Source organism: Patiria miniata, unplaced genomic scaffold (assembly GCF_015706575.1).
Source record: "Patiria miniata isolate m_02_andy unplaced genomic scaffold, ASM1570657v1 HiC_scaffold_9, whole genome shotgun sequence".
Lineage (NCBI taxonomy): Eukaryota > Metazoa > Echinodermata > Asteroidea > Valvatida > Asterinidae > Patiria > Patiria miniata.
Window position 1 is genome coordinate 24,729,243 of NW_024037076.1, and position 16,739 is coordinate 24,745,981.

At 43.6% G+C, this 16,739-nt stretch overlaps 2 protein-coding genes across 2 annotated transcripts; one reads left to right on the forward strand and one right to left on the reverse strand.

The window, feature by feature from the left end:
• Positions 1 to 168: 168 nt before the first annotated feature.
• Positions 169 to 7,878, reverse strand: LOC119720653 (ectonucleoside triphosphate diphosphohydrolase 8-like). Its single transcript, XM_038190438.1, has 9 exons — positions 7,441 to 7,878; positions 5,451 to 5,577; positions 5,153 to 5,297; positions 3,217 to 3,388; positions 2,730 to 2,981; positions 2,228 to 2,551; positions 1,760 to 1,870; positions 1,218 to 1,343; positions 169 to 668 (listed from the first exon to the last, which is right to left on the reverse strand). The coding sequence occupies exons 1-9, from the start codon at positions 7,585 to 7,587 to the stop codon at positions 453 to 455; spliced, it is 1,620 nt and encodes a 539-aa protein (XP_038046366.1). The 5' UTR covers positions 7,588 to 7,878; the 3' UTR covers positions 169 to 452.
• Positions 7,879 to 7,980: 102 nt separating this feature from the next.
• Positions 7,981 to 16,336, forward strand: LOC119720654 (ectonucleoside triphosphate diphosphohydrolase 2-like). The gene is made up of 10 exons (XM_038190439.1): positions 7,981 to 8,065; positions 8,612 to 8,803; positions 9,310 to 9,436; positions 9,834 to 9,966; positions 10,313 to 10,469; positions 13,398 to 13,649; positions 13,910 to 14,191; positions 14,357 to 14,449; positions 14,778 to 14,918; positions 15,359 to 16,336. The coding sequence occupies exons 2-10, from the start codon at positions 8,648 to 8,650 to the stop codon at positions 15,620 to 15,622; spliced, it is 1,605 nt and encodes a 534-aa protein (XP_038046367.1). The 5' UTR covers positions 7,981 to 8,065; positions 8,612 to 8,647; the 3' UTR covers positions 15,623 to 16,336.
• The last annotated feature ends 403 nt before the right edge of the window (positions 16,337 to 16,739 follow it).

Below are 16,739 nucleotides of genomic sequence, written 5' to 3' on the forward strand. Positions count from 1 at the left end.
AGTTGTGCAAATTGTAATACTGTTCTATAAGAATAATTGCAGCAATTAAGTAAACCGTCTTGACACAAAAGGGATCTATATCTAAAGAATTGTAACTAAGGTGTGTTTATTTCACCTTCTGAGTATTCTAATTTAAGAAAATACAGCTGCACGATGTAGGCCCGGCCGTAGGAGGGTTTTAACGTTAAAAAAATCAACTCTCGCCCTCTATCCACACCAAAAAGTACCTCGGGTGATTTGCTCTGAAAAGTGGTGTCAAGTTTTGACATTTTTTTCAATCATCGTCATTTTTTTCTTTTCGAGGAAGGAGAAACGACCACCTGCTGAGACTGTAAGGGTAGCCCCTCCCGTAATACCGGGGCAACTAGTATCGCTAGTCTAAACGCTAAAACGTAGGCCTACAACTACTTGAACGCAAACAAAATGTGGGAACTTAAAGGAGGAAGGGCAGATCAGATGGAGGCGCCCTTCCCGTCTGCCTTGCGCGTCTTCTTTTCACGGCAGCCGAGAACGACCATAACCACCCCGACAAGCAAGCAAATGATGAAGATAACCAGCAGAGCGCCGAAGACTCCAGGAGACAGACCGATGCAGGAGGCCTCCACGGGGATACGGTTGGTCAGGTCAAGCATGTATCCCAGAGCCCAGCCCAAAGTGACACCACTGATCTGTTGGAAAAAGTTGGGAAAAGAAATTTTGTTACATGTAGCCTATCATTCATATGTGGTATAAGCCTATATGGCGCTTGGGCCGCCTCAGGCTGAATGAAAAAGGGTGCGTGTTTTTTCAGCAAGACGAAAACAATTCACGAATATCTCTATGTCAATTGTACATCTCTATGTCAATTGTACATACCTATGTGAATTGTTATATTGTTATTATTATTAATTACTCGTTTGGTTTATTCACAGTTTTCATCATGGAGCCATTGCGACAATAAATCTTCCTGAACCTGAGGCTTCCGTCGAAAGCCTTGTCAATTTTGATCCTGCGACTTCTGACCCCAAACATGTCAAAAACCCTTGCGAACCCCCCTCCCCAGCAGTAGCAGTACTGATTAATGTATAATGAGGAGTCAAAGAGCTACACCAACTGGTTTTGAACTCCACAGATCATACACAGTAAACACTGACCTTGGTGTTAAACTCCACCGGTCAGACACAGAATACACCGACCTTGGTGTTAAACTACAACGGTCATACACATAATACACTGACCTTGGTGTTGAACTCCAGCTTCCAGTTACTGTCCTCAAACCCGTAGGCGTCAAGTAGAGCAGCGACATACGTGGCCTGGAAACAGTAGGTAATCTTGTATTTCATCTTATCCGGCAGAGCTTCAAGCTGAAACGATTTTAAAGTTACTGCCATCAATTTGGAAAGACGGAAATACGAAATGTCTCCATATATCTTGAAACTATTTCTACAGTGTACGATTTTATGTTTCGACCTTAACAGAACTCAACCCATTCAACCCCAACTATGTTTTGTTGCAATCTGTCAGGATGGGTATACAGTACCCCTAAACTGACAGTCTTTTACATTGGGTTGGCACACCTCCATGCAGAATCAAAGTCAGAAATATGTGTGTGCAGTTTCCATGGTGTTGGAATTTGCCAGGATGGGTATGGTTCCTAGTAAATTAATGCTAGGGAGTTAGGGTTAAACGTAACCACTATATCACAGGAAATCGGAGTGACGATCGCTTATAAGCTGCGATGTTTCTTCCTGGTTTCATTTCTGTAATGACATCATCATACCTCTTCGTAAGTCTTGGCGCAGTAGGCGTCTCTTGCCGCCAACAGGTCACTCTTAGATGCGTCTACCGATCCACCGATCCCCTCCATGGTGTACGCGTAAGCGCTCAGAGCCTGCCAGAGAGAAATTGTATGGCAAACGATATCAATAATTATTGTTCTTCACTAATAGTGATTAGGTCGAGAAACAACTCCCCAAAAGCGAGAAAGAAAATCACACTGTGTTCTCGCAGGTTACCAGTTGTCTTGGTTGTTTCAACTTTGATAGTTATCGTGCTGCTGATATGAAGACACCAATTTGAAATCCACTTCAACTTTCCAAGTTTTAATGGATATATGTTAATCGCGGCATTACAGCAAGGAAACACTGCATCGTCTCAACAATCTTGGGAAATGATTACGGCAAGAAATCAGACGAACATTTTTTTTAATGTTAAAGTAAACAGCTTCATAAAACCATAGGCCACTGACCTTGTATGAACCGTACGGTTCGGGAGAATGGATCCCGTTGAAGGAACACGGCGGTTTAGGGCACGGCGCATCAACGTCAAAGAGCTTCGACGTCTCCTCTTGGCACTTGGCCCCGTCTCCGGTTCCTTTGATTTCGTACTCCATGGTATCCATCGTGTCTCGTTTGTCTCTTGCATCCGGGGCTGGGGTGACTTCGGACCCCCAGCCTGCCAGGGCCTGTGGACCGGTGCTACACGGGGCCTTCCACAGGTACTCACCGTCCACCGTGTACGTGTGATTCCTCGCAGCGCAAGGGTTTTCGGTCGGCGAGGAGAAATTGGATTCCTGGAAAAGTACAGGACAAGTTTGTCGAAATCGTAGGTATGACTAACATATTGAGGCGGTTAGCTAACTAAATCTGTGCTTTATTGGCCTTCCATAGGTACCCACCTTCCACCGTGCTTTGTCCCGGATTTGTGATAGTCTGACAATATAATGACTCGCCTACAAACTCTTATCTCACCTTGATCAAGTTTGCTTCCAGTCGTCGCCTGGCTTCGTTGGCACCGTAGCACAGGAAGCTGTAAGTGTACAGCTCGTAGTCTGTCCCGTACAGGCGCAGCTTGGCTTTGTACTCATCGGGCACGGTGCTGGGGTCTTTGGGCACGAAGGTGATCTGGGTGGAAGCCCCACCAAGGTCCAACGCCCCTAGGGTGGGGCGACGGGGGATGGGTGTGCCCCAGAGGGCTTCAGCAATCGAGTCCAATACTGGGGTCTATTTAAGAGTGGGGCCGGGAAACCAAACGAAATCAAGTATACGGTTTTATTTTCTGTTGAGTCCTTCCGATTAAACAAAATCTTGCCATAACAGAAACTTGCACTCAGGTCTTTGTTCCTCATTATGCATAGACACTGTACTTTCATTGTCTCTGAAGTTAAATAACAAAACCTGTCCACGTGTCCAGAGCTCTATGAATGCTCTCTATTAATCCAAACTGAACGGCACCTACCACTCCGAGGTGTTGGTCGAGGTAGTTAGCGGTGATCCAGGAGGAGTACCCTTCTCTCTCCCCGGACAGTATGTTGGCTTGCTTCTCCTCATCCTCGAAGGAGAATGGGGACTCACGCAGAGTCTCTCTGACCGCGGCGAAGACGGTGTCACTCTTGTCTGGGTCAGTTTCACTATAATCCAAAGGAAAAAATCTGGCACTGAGAACTAAGCCTATACGAGCGGAGTAGCTCAATGCTGCCATTTCAGCACAAAGCAGCAGTGTTGTAGGTCTCGAGACCGGTCTCGGTCTCGAGACCGGTCTCGAGACCACTTTTGGCTGGTCTCGGTCTCGGTCTCGGTCTCGGAAGCTGTGGTCTCGGTCTTGGTCTCGGTCTCGGTCCCCTTTGGTCTCGATATTTTGGCTGGTCTCGGGTCGAGACCGGCAATATGTAGCTTTTACAGCTCGATCGATTACTTTGTGTTCATTTCGTTCAGTACCGTTGTTATTTAAAACATTTGCTAGCCCGTAGATCAAGCTTGTTATATATCGCAGTCGGTTTGGACTCGACTGCACGTAGGAAAGTCCCCAAAGTACATGTAAAACTGCAGCAGTACCAGTCACTGAACGATTTGGAACAAGTTCGGCATTTATCTGTTGAGTCAGCCACATAAAGCAAAGTATAAACTTGTAACAATTTATGCAATAAGGGTCAACCATTTTCTGATAATAAATGAGGTGCTTCAAATTAGTTATATTTTCGACCCCACACAATGTTCTCTTTAATTTGGGACAGTATTTTGAAGAAAAAGTAAATTTTTCTACCTGATTTTCCAGCTTTGAACTCACACACTCTTACCAGTTACCACTCACTGTTGCCATGAGAGTGTATGATGAGACCCCATTTTCTGGCTGCTCATTTTAAAGTACCCCATTATTCCTCAAAAATTAAAAATCCCGTTCAGAAAAAAATTAAAAATCCATATCTGGCACATTCTGGCTACCACCTCGCAACTTGTGGGTCTACATGTACAAGTCCACATTCTATGACAAAAATTTAAAAATTAATTCAACATTTTCTAGCTCCCATTTTTTTAAAATCAAGTACACAATTCTTGTTAGAAGTTAAGTCCTATATTTATTTTAGGAAAAAAGAGGCACAATGTAAAATTAAAATTGCATCTTTAAATATCCGTTAGAAGTCATAGCTGAAACCAAGGGGGTGACTGTGGAGTTTAGGATCCGAGTTCCTATAACAGATGAAACATCTACCTTTAACTTTTTACTTTTGTCACGATTGGGTGTAGACAACATGTCAAAGCCCATATTTCTTAAGTGTAACTACTTTTTGCTCAAGTAAGGTGTCATGTATCAATTTGTAAACATTGCCACTGGTCAAAATTTGGTCTGTATTCTTTGTGAATAGAAAGGTTACATTTTTCAACTATAATAACGTGTCTTGTTTTTTTATTTCGACTATTGTTATTTATTATCAGCGGTCTCGGTCTCGGTCTCGGTCTCGGACCATATTGGTCTCGGTCTCGGTCCACCTTGAAGGCGCTGGTCTCGGTCTCGGTCTCGGTCTCAAATCTTCAGGTCTCGGTCTTGGTCTCGGTCTCGGACTATCCGGTCTCGACTACAACACTGCAAAGCAGCTAAATAAATATCACAGTCAGCATCTCTGTCCCCACAGGTACCCCTTTACTTCTGGATGGGGAGAAGCAATTAGCAGCTATTGTCTTGCCAAACGATACACGCACCAAAATCCCTCAGGCTGGATTCGAACCCAAAACCGTAGAATTATCCACAGACCTTGTATTTGATTCTTCAGGCTATATGAGGCCGATGTCACTCAACTACATGTAGTTGCACACCTCAAGTTTTTACATCTTAATATTCGCAAAAAAACCTGGGCAACTCGTCAAACAGAACAGTGAAAACACTGGGTCCCACTTACTGCAGCAGCCTCATGCCAGCAGTGGCAGCCAGATAGACGGGGGTATCTTCGACGCTGATCGCTGGCACCACGTCCGTAGCCGAGTCCAGACATTTCTTCAAGCCGGGTTGCAGCTCGGTCGGGTTGTCAGCATAGGAAGAGATGCCTGTTTATGAAAAGAAAAAAAATCAACCGTTCAGCTTCAATTCATATAATTATGGTGAAATATTTTGATACTGTCTTGTAGCACCTTTGCAACATTATGTCTGTGTTGACACTAAAAAGAAGTTTTTTGAAGGGAATATAACTTCAGACTTGCCCAATTCACCACACTCATCGTAAAACGCCGCCTCGGATAGCACACCCGTTCCGTTGACCGTATCGCCTGGCCACTGGTAGACGGCCATTGAAGAATGGGACGATCCTGCATCAAACACTAACCCATACTGAGATCAAAAAAGAAACAAACCGTTTATTATAAGTTTTCCCGGCCACAGGGGCGACGCCAGAACATTTTTAAGAGGGGGAGGGGGTGTCGGACCAGGCGCGGTTCTAGAACCAATATTTTTTTTGGGGGGGGGGGGGCTAGCACGGTGAATCCAGAATTTTTTCAGGGAGGCGTGCTGAAATGTTGACCGGTTATTTTTTCCAGACACTTAGGCCTCCGAAAATCAATAGGGGGGGGGGGGGGGGGTCATGCCATATTTTCAATAGGGAGCGCCAATACAATCCTAAAATCATTCACACTATATTAACTAATGTACCCTTGTCACGGCTATTTCTTCTTTAGGGGTAGACCGTTCGCATGTACATCACAATCCTTCTTTTTGCTAATGCAATTTTTTTTTACGGAATTTATTTTTGGGGGGCTAGACAAAATTTGGGGGGAGGGGGGCTACAGCTTTACAAATTTGTCGACAACATTTATGGATTTGCCGACAGATATTTTGAATGGGGGGTGTCACATCCCCGGCCCCTACACCCCCCCCCCCCCTCTAGCGACGGCCCTGCCCGTCCAATTTCACCAAGTTTTCAATCAATTTAACGCCTTGCTCATTCAATTTAGAAATGAAATTGAAAGATCACCAACACAACAAAGAATCATCAAGGAAAAGAAATTTCAGCAAAATATCCAAAGTTCTAGCAACTTTTTTTGTGCTGAAATAGCCGTGTAACATTGAGCTGCCCGGAATGACACCACTGTTTTGTTCATGAACTTGGAAATTTGCATTGACATAAAAATGGAGAAGACACCAAAAATGCCTTTAAAATGGATAAATAAAACTTGAAAATAAGGCTAAATGTGACACAACGATTTTCAAGGTTTGCATTTCAAAGTTACCTTGCAATGGCCCTTTAAATAAGTGTTCAGACAGACATACGCAATGAACCTAAATGAGTGAAATTGTGATCGTCTCATGAAAGTGGCCCAAGAAAACATTTGAGAAATTACCCAAGATGGTACAACCATTGCCAAACATACATATCCCGATGTCTTGCCCGTCAAGAAATAGTCAACGTAAAGATGCCCTTGCATCAAACGTTTAAGTAGAAAGATCAACATTGAAAAACAAATTTCCTTTGCCCTTTTAATTGCATTGTTTAGTTACATCTTGTATCATTTTATCGTTACATTACATATTTTACAGTCACCAAGATTTTTGGGAGAATAATCAGAGACAGCACTTCTCTCCGTACAGAATCATATACTGAACTCAATCAATCGTAACGTAACGGCAAAACGTATCAACACATAATTATATACCTCGTGTATACACGACCCATTGGCCACAGTATAGTGTCTCCTAGAAACACCCCGATCTGTGCTCCACAAACATTTAACCTTTTTTTGACACCAGTACAATTTTTTTGTCTCTTTTAATTCATAATGTTTACATTAGTATACCGCTTATGTTGGGGACTGTGGTCCAATGGTTACGGTGTTCGACTCGTGTGCCGTGGTACGTGGGTTCGAATCTTCACGGGGAATATGGCCTTGGGGTCCGTTTACCATTATTTGATGGGACGTTTGCCCCGGTGTTTCTGGCAGTGACTGCAGCACCTTGTAGGCCCTATACCCTTTATAAAGGTGCTGCATAATGGGTCTCATACTCTCATAAACTTCACTACCTGTCTTTAAAAGTAATTACCAGCGCCTTGATGCCGAATTGTTGGTAGATACGTGCGCTATAGACTCCGGTGTTATTATTATGATGATTATTATCATTGTTATGTTATGTCCTTGCACTAGACATACTAGGTACTTATACGTAACTCTGCGCACCAAATAAAAGGTGCTATATACTTACCCCATCCTCACCGCAATCCCACTTAGAATATTCCACAGACACCACAATGATGCCAATCAAAAAGATTACCGCCAGAATAAGCCCCAAGCCGATCAGAAGCGTGGATTTGTTGGAGCCCACGATCCTGGTTTTGTTGGGATCAGGCATTATTTCCCCCTAGTCTAGTTTTTTTAGGAGTGATAAAAAATTGGAGTTGTCTGTCAAGTTCAACTCCACTGCAGGGAAAAGACGCTACGGGCACTCCCTTCTTTCCGACGCGTGGACAAACAGTGACGATTACGATCTCTGTTCGCAAACAACTGGATCAAGTTCGCGGACCAATCGTATTGACTGATCATTTATTTTAATTTCAATGTTATCAGACTTGACATACCCTTCGCTTGGAAATTATTTTTAGGTTTGATAGCTACGTGCTAAAATACAATATAGGACAAATACAAATGGATAAGTCTGTATTTGTGTGTAAGTGTTCGGCCGGTATCGATCGTAAACGATCGGTTTGTATTGGTAATCCGTCTCCTTGCCAACTCAATTGACACGATGATCGATTCTTGCGAAGCAACTTTTCATTGAGACGAATACTCAGGAAGAGAATGTGTGACCTCGTTTACCAACGAGTTTAAAGGTAAGCATTTTGTTCTTTTTTATTTCTCTCTTTTCTTTGGTTGAATTGTACGGTAATTTAATATCAAGAATCTTTGGATCAGAAGCCATACCACTTGGATGTTAACCGGAAGTAAATGCTTTTTGCAAAATAATGTTTGATGACCGTATTTTTGTGTCCCTTTTTAACATCGATTGATACGGTAGGTTCAATTGTGGGTGCAATGAAACGTTTAAAGGTCGCTGAAACACGCATACCACCTCAAACCCCCGATTTTCAATTAATGTTCTCTTGTATGTTATTTATAGTTTGTGTCCAATGTGCTGTAACTAAGTAATTTGACAAAGTATAATCACACCACGATGGCTATATAACTTTAAAAGTATACCGTTGTGCACGATTGTTTTTACTGGATTAAGTGCTTCATGATTGGGTTTCTGATATCACGCACAAACGAAATCAAGCTAAGAATGACACACTGATCAAAGATAATGTGACTGTTGTGTAAGAGATGACGTTAAATGTAAAGGTTAAATTTGAAGACCAATGACCATTTCGCCCCGACAGGAATATTCATGGCACAGCTTTGAAGACGTCGTCAACATGGCTGGAGGATTGAAGTGCAATCCCTTAACTGTTTCCCTGGTAATCGTTGGTACCCTGCTCGCCATAACCTGCATGTTCGTCTTTGTGATCACCAATGTACCGCTAGATTTCGACACGTGTGAGGAAGAGCCCGGCGTTGTCATAGAAACCGAGGTAAGACGTCGTCTTTTCTTGTGAGCCAATGTTAATTGGCCCTAATCTTGGGCGAAAGAGGGCGCTGTCGGCTAACGACGCCAATTTATTGGTGGTTGGAACCCAGGCTGGGAATATTGTGGCTGTGTTCTTAGGTAAGACACTTAACTACAACTGCCTCTCTCTCTGCACCCAGGAGTAATGGACTGATCCAGTAAGCCCCGCCCACTGCGCACAGGCCAAATTAACACCTGCTCCTCCCTAATGCCACACTGCATTTTTCTGCCGCGCGCATTATACGCGCGTGCATTATACGCGCGTGAACGCATTTTGTGCACGCACGTCGGACATTATCACGGCTGTGATTGGTCAGAACACCATGGGGCGATGCCGGCACCTGTGAGGGCAGAAACCAGATTGCACTGATCTCGAGCTGCTGCAGAAAACTGGTCTTTGAGACCTTGCCATAAGCACCACAATGTTATTACTACGTACTTCCGGTTTTTCTAAACTCTCCTTTCTCTCAGATCATTCGGTATGGAATCGTCATCAGGGTCGATGCCGAATCTGCTCAGCCAAAGCTCTTCTCATGGAGCTATGACATCAACAGAACCATGTCTCGCGTGCAGCGCCAACAGTACTCGTGCAAACACAGTAAGTTTGTAGGCATAAAGTTGCTTATCAAGGAAAGAAAACATATTTACATGTATTGGCCAAAAAAGGGGATTTTCGATTAGTCAATCCACCCTTCTTTATTCCTTAGATTGACAATATGCCATTGTAGACATCGAGAATAATGTACCGAAAGTTGTCCCTGAGTTGGCGGGCTTGGATGCTTGAAGAGCGCCACCCATTGTCACTTTTAGCCCAAACGCTTCGCAGCATTACTCACCACATTGCAGCGCGGAAATAAATTATAGAGAAACTTTTCCCAAAACAATAAAACTAATACCGCCTACCCAAAGCTTTGTAAATAGCTGTAAACTTGGATGAGGGCTCAAATGCTGCAGTTTTCCGAGATTTAATTGGATCGATAAATTTACATTCACAGAGACGAAAGCTGTCAAGAATCCTCAGGCATTCCGCCGGTCGTGCTTGGATGAAATCAGACGTATCGTTCCGCGGGACCACCGCGAAAATACCGAGATATACCTCGTCAGGCGGGACACGATCAACTCGGCACGGTAAGTGAAATTTGAAATTGGAATTTATCTCCATTTATTTCACACAGAAAAATAAAAGAAATTTCAATGCAAACAATCACTGACAAGGTATAAGTACAAGTGTTGTATGCCGAACGGCAAAACTGTCTTCAAAAATTAATACACTCCCTTTGTATAACTCATCATTCCGTTCGGCGATTCCATCGTTCATTTCGCCTAATTCAACATTTCATCATCAGCTCAAATTTAGATGAGACAATCGTTAAAAGCTAAGTTGTGCAAGCAAGAAAAAAATAGAGAATCTTAACACAGATACATAAGAAAGTTTCTAGTTTTTAAATTTCGTTCTTTCTTTCTTCTCCCAAAGACTCGTGCCAAACCTTGCATCAGTCCGTAGCACCATCGCATCATATCCCTTCAACACCAGCCGGGCAGACCTCGCAGATCCCTCCGTAATCACGGACGACGATCTCGCTAGGTATCGCTGGGTCGCGGAAAATGACGCGCTTGGAACAGTTCACTCCGTAAGTCTCTTGAAACATGCAGTCTATCCCAGCTTTTGTGATAGAGAGCTTGCACATGGCGCCCTCTCCGTTGACAAGTCTTTGTTCCCATGTGATACGAATAACTTTACTTTGTACTTCATTGTTACTGATGAGTAATATCCAAACCTGCCTACGTCGAGGGCGCTCTGTGCAGGCTCTCTATCTGCGTCCATGATATCCTGATATGTCACTAGCTTTTCAATGGATTATTGGCAATTGGTTGAGTAAAAATTAATTATAGCCATTCGGGCACCGGCAATTTTGCGTTTGGTTTTATGTGGTTCTTTGCTACAGCCAACTAAACAGCTTCCTGGGGGATAAAATTCAAAATAAGAGGGTCCATCTGACCATGGACCTCGGATGGATAAACCCGAGTTGTGTAATTCCTTTCTCTATATCACTGCAAAGTTAAACACTTGGAACAAAGCCGATACCACATTGACGAAAGTCTTCGAAACTGCTGCTGAAAGAGTCTGACGGTATTGTCAGTTAATCTGCAGGCGGCCGTCGGCGCCCATGACGAAGCAGGACATGGGTGCGGCACGGGGCGCAGTCGTAGCCGGAGCCGCCTGATTCACGTTGCCCGATGTATTGTTGGTCTCGCACACAGTGAACCAATCGCTTGCATAACAGTAGTCATCTCTCCATCCACCAGAACTCTCTATTGCAGCACAGTCCTGGTTGACATTGAGAGCCTCCCCATTCGGCTCGCCCCAGTTCCACCCTTGATACTGCATCCTCTGACCGCCGACCGATAAGGTCGTGTAGCAGATCCACTCCCCTTCCTTTTCAGCGTCATGATCGCAACCCAGCCAGGCAAGATTCAGCCCCAGATCACCCATTTCTGTCGCGACAAATTCGTTCTCTTCTGGTGACTCGATCACCAAGAGCAGATTGCCGAAGGTCTCCTGGCAGTATTTCTTAGCATCCTCCCACGATGACTTGTTGATAGTGAAGATGTAGCAAGATTGTCCGTGCTGAAGCCATTGTGGGGGACAGGCGACGTTTCCGCGTAGAATCAACCCAAGGATTAGGATCAGTTTTAACAACGCAGCCATCTTCAGAGTATATCCTTGGGTCCTTCGATATAATTACAATGGTTGGCTACCACAAGCTATCAAAAGGTGCTCGAAAATTTCAGAATACATCGAGAAACGTAGGGTGTTTTTTTTTTAAAACAAACTAAGTATCGACAGAAGATGGTGTACCTCGCCCATCTGTATAGTGTAGTGTTTCACAACACACAGCCTAATGCACAATGGCAGCGGCAGCAAAGTGTCTTAGTATATAAAGAAGTTCGCACTGAAGGTTAATTAGATATTTTTAATGCTTGGTGCACACAGCACTTTGTGAGCTGAGGCAACAGCGTTTCATGCATAAATTACATGTTTTGTTCTGACATCAGCTTCAGTACAGATGATAAAGTGCAATGTACTTTTGCTCATGCAAATTATGCTGCAACTGTTCGGGATAAAATATGCTGCCAGTAGCAACCAAGGCTGCCGGTAATAGGACTACTTTTAGCATGTTTACCTGGCTATTTTAAAATCGTATATCATTCGAATTCACCGCTTTTATTATTCAAATTCGTCCAGCAACATCGATTTAGTGCACTTCAAATGTTTAATTTCGTCTTTCACTCTTTTGTCAGACAATTCCAAATTTAATTCGAGCAAATTCGGATCTTGTCATGTTGTTGAGGATGTACAGCGTTATAGATCATCTCAGGGGCCGCCATCGGCGGTGGACTTTTTTTCAACAGCTTATTACGAATGCACGTGCGGATCATGGAAGCCGATTAGCACATTATCAAAAGGATGACAAAATACATCTACATGGATATATGAAATTGTGAAGCCGTGTGAATCTTACGTTTTTCTTGGAAGGTTTATAGGGTTGAATGATTGCCAAATATTTTTACGTGAAGTCATACAAAGCTTATGTGTTCCAGGTGCGAAGAAGTTCGTTGTCATAAAAAATTAATGAATGCACAAAGGGCTTGCTCATGTCTATCCATTGGCGTCAATCAGTTTTTAAAGTGAAGGAGATGTCATATCGTTTGTCCCCCCCCCCACACTTTTTTCGTCCCCGAATAAAAATTGTAGCCAAAACAATGATGATTCTATACATTGCAGCTCAGAATAGCTGATTCAATGACTCCAAACTCGCAAATATTGTTTAAAAGAAATTGGTTTTAGTGGCCAGAAATTGCCTCAGATCGCACCACAGGGCGTCTATAATCCAACATTTTTCGAGGCCCTTAAGCGGGCCCTTAAGCGGGCCCCGAACCCCACGCCATTAGGGCTTTGCGCCTTGCGCTCGCATTAGTGCTCATCAAGGTATGCCCCCCCCCCCCCCCCCCACTTTCGAGAAGCGATTGACGCTCTTGTGTCTATCCAAGCTTTACAAAACATTAGCCCTCTTACTCCGTACGCACAATTAGCGCGAAGGCTTTCGATTCGCACTATTACTCCAGCGTGAGTGCAGGCATAAAGTTAATGGAAGGTGAAGGTGACCAAGAAAAGTCATTTGCCGATACCAAAACCGATAAAAATTATATGCATTACTTTTTGGAAATTGACTATTCGGGGAGGTAATTTGAGTATTTGCCTCCTACCCAATATAATTTATGTTTGTTATCGTTATTGGAATTGGTATTTTGATGTACATGACTGTATGTCAATTTGCATAACGTCTTGATATTACTGAACCATTGATAATAAACTATATATAAATAAATACTAATTTGTGCATGGCATCTAAGCATTGCGTGACCGCCAAAGTTGGAATTGGCTTCTTTTTTAAATAATGAACCGTAAGATTGTTTTCGTGAGCACATTACCCGCTCATAGATTTTCCAAAGAAAACTGTAACACTCGTGTCAGTTGTATGTAATACAAAACACAGGACTTAATGAAAAGCAACGATGACTTTACGGGCAGCTTGAGACCGACTCACGGACTTCTTGACATGGGGAGCATCTCAGCACGAGTAACCTTCGCCGTGTCAGACGGGGGAGGTGTCTCCTCATCGACCCGCTCCAATGGCGCGAGACCTGTGCAGCTGTACGGTAGGGACTACGCGCTGTACACGCGGAGCTTCCCTTGTTACGGTCTTCTTGAGGTTGGCAGGTGGTTTAAGGAGCAACTTGTGTCTGAGGTAAAATACATATATATTTTTTCATCTCTAAATGCTAGCAGCCACCAAGCGTCATTTCATCCCTCTTTTTCCCGCTTTTCAAATTCCCCCTCCCCACCAACACCACCTCCACTCTCACATCTCGTTACGTTACTACACACAGACTTCGCAAAATATTGCCTATCTTGGATGAGAAAGTCAACTACATGTATTTAATAAAAAAAATGGATACTGCTGGGTTTTTTTATTATTAAATGTAAATCTGACTATTTTTCCACTAGTTGTATAATTCGTCATTTGGGGCGATTTCTAACCCGTGCGCACCGAGCGGTTTCACTGAAACACTGTCCAGCCCACGGAAGGGTTCGCCGTGCTCCACGCAAACCCTGGCCCAGGACGACCGTCTTGCACCCACGGACGCTGGAGAAACGGAACGGTCCAACCAAACCAGGGAGGAGAGATACACCCTGGAAGGCGTGGGGAATTCTACGGACTGCCACCGGCGAGTGAGGATGCTGACTCTGGAGGGTGAAGAGTTGCCGGAATTCAAAGGAGATTTTATAGTAAGGACAATTTAAGACCGTAAAAGCGTCCGGAAACTGGGCATCAAATTTCAGACACCGGAGAAGCGTCCGGAAACTGGGCAAATAATGAATTTCTGTAATTGAAAAAGCAAAACGAAACTTGTGAATGGTATCAATTTCTACTTTTTGTTTTTATTGTTGTAGGCATTCTTTCCAGAGTTGCCGTTTGATGTGGCTGATATTTCTGGTGTGGACTCTTACATTGATGCGACATATTGCAACTGGACGGGTACACCGGTAGGTAGCCGATTATCATGCGTGTTATATACGCTTGTGACTTATATTTAAATCAATTACCGTCTTTTTTTGACCGATTTATTGAAATCAACGAACCAATGTTTTCCGTTTCCGTCAGTATTTCGTGGAGGAAATGAGCTATCAGTCTTGTTGGGTAGAGAAATAAGTTTGAGCTTGGGGTTGAAACAGATTTTTCATCCGAGTTAAGGCTGCTACAAAAAAGTAAGTCGGTTTGGCCATGCAACGTGAATCGAGACAGACTAAGCCAAGACTGTGTCCAGAATAATTCCTCACAACTGTTGGGCTATTTGTCTCCTTTCACATCCAGGCCGAGGCTTTTTCTAGGGAAGTAAACTCGACCGGCGTGAACTCATGTTTTGTCATGATATTTCTGAGGGCGTTGATATTTGAGGGATTCAAGATCGACCAAACGACGTGGGAACGCGCTGTCATCAGGCAAGAGGAAAGTGTAAGTCCACAAAAACAGATCATCTAAACTAGAGTAAAGAGTTATACGTAAAACAAGCAGTAGTATAGGTAAAACAAGCAGTAAAATAGTAGTATAGTGGGAGAACTCGAAATCCATTATTTTAGGCGAACAGGAATAGCATGCATCCCGTCAGGTTTGTGTCCGTACTCTGCTGAAAAGGTCCATTTGGAAGATTGTTTTCCTACTATTAAAAGGAAATCATGGTAGCAGAACTCTGTTTTTAACGAAGGCACAAGTTTGCAGTATAGCTCTGCAAATCTTGAAAAGATATGGTCAAGGAATGTTTAATGGGAATTAGGAACAGGAATTAAGGATAATTGTACTTCCTAGTGACTCTTGTGAGATATATCTTGTTCAGAATCTCTTGGTCAGTAATTTTTTATATTCCATGTACATTTTGTCATCCTTTTCCCTTCCAGACGACAGCGCAGGACCCCAGCTGGCTCCAGGGCTTCATGGCCGCCACAGCCAGCGAGTTCCCTCCTCCTCCGGGCCCATGCGTGCTGTCCGAGGAGAACCGCTTGGCATTGGAGCGTAAGCAGGCCACTGTTACTGCACTGATCTTGCTGATACTCGGCGGTCTGTTGATAGTGGGCTTGGGATACGGTATTGCATGCAGGCGGGGCGGGGATAACAACTGGGTGCCGTCGCCTCTGGCCATGTATCAGTTCCAGGAGGGCTGATTTGCACCCAAAAAATACATGGAGAGCAGTATAGTGGGAGCGTACTGGTCTACGCCAATTGGACGAGGTTGGCAGTGGTTTCGCTGGTCGCCATCCTAAAATATCTATGATGCCCCATCCAAGGGCGCTGGTAGCCTATTCCTTTGAGCTCATTGGATAAATCCTGTTCCTTGCTCTATGGATAAATTAAGTTTAGTGACGAGCAGATGTCATCAGCCTCGACTCCATGGGCACGTGCGCGTTCCCGCAAGGCATGATGGGAAACAACATGGCGCAGCAAGATCGTACCCATGGGGAACGAGGCTGAGATGTCATTGCTTCCGCGCGCTCACATCACGCACCCATTGCGCAAAAAAAGCATGACATGCACATTAATTGTTATTAGCTTTGGGACGCCTTTTTGAAAGGGATAAGCGCCCTCCAGCGCCCATGGATAGGGCAGCGGGACGAGCGATGGGTTTGGTATAAAAAGAATTTTGCTTTTAAAGTTTTTGCCAAGAACATTTTTTTGTATACTTATAGTCTTTTTGATTTATGACGTGCACGTTAGAGACGAAGAAGTGGTTAAGTTAACTGAATACTCGAACCCTGATAAGAAGAGCACTGTAAATACACACCCTGCTTATGACAAGCAAATTATTAGGTCCCAAGTCTTTGCTTTTCTTTGTTTTCCATTACTATCAATACAAGGTACCTGTTATACCAAGGTAATTTGTAAAGTCCCAAGGACCTTGTTATAAAGGTGTTCGACGTTGTACCAGAAATACACTAAAAAATGCACGCCCCATGTAAGTGTCATTGGTATTCATCACCTTTGCTTATTTATTGTAATAAAATGGATTAGGATTTATTGAACACAATTGCTTTTTGAGATCAATTTTCAACAGGGCCTATTAGTATTGATATGTACACAACGTGCGACTTGCGCAATGCTCATCGTGGGGTAATTTTAGGGGTACAAATGTAATCGCCTTTGGATGGAATTTTCTCCCAAAAGTCATCAAATTACCCCCAGAAATTTAACAGAAAATGAAAGATGATGAAATAAGCTTTAATTTGATGAGCGTCTCAAACACCTTGGAGAGCTGTGAGTATATTTCCTGATCTTGAGAAATGG

Coding starts and splice junctions, on each gene's coding strand:
- LOC119720653 (XM_038190438.1), bottom strand. CDS start 7,587: ATGCCTGATCCCAACAAAACCAGGATCGTGGGCTCCAACAAATCCACG. Junction 5,298..5,450: donor CGATGAGTGTGGTGAATTGG/GCAAGTCTGAAG, acceptor TTTCATAAACAG/GCATCTCTTCCTATGCTGAC. Junction 669..1,217: donor AGCTGGAGTTCAACACCAAG/GTCAGTGTATTA, acceptor TTTTTCCAACAG/ATCAGTGGTGTCACTTTGGG.
- LOC119720654 (XM_038190439.1), top strand. CDS start 8,648: ATGGCTGGAGGATTGAAGTGCAATCCCTTAACTGTTTCCCTGGTAATC. Junction 13,650..13,909: donor AGGAGCAACTTGTGTCTGAG/GTAAAATACATA, acceptor TTTTTCCACTAG/TTGTATAATTCGTCATTTGG. Junction 14,192..14,356: donor AATTCAAAGGAGATTTTATA/GTAAGGACAATT, acceptor TTATTGTTGTAG/GCATTCTTTCCAGAGTTGCC.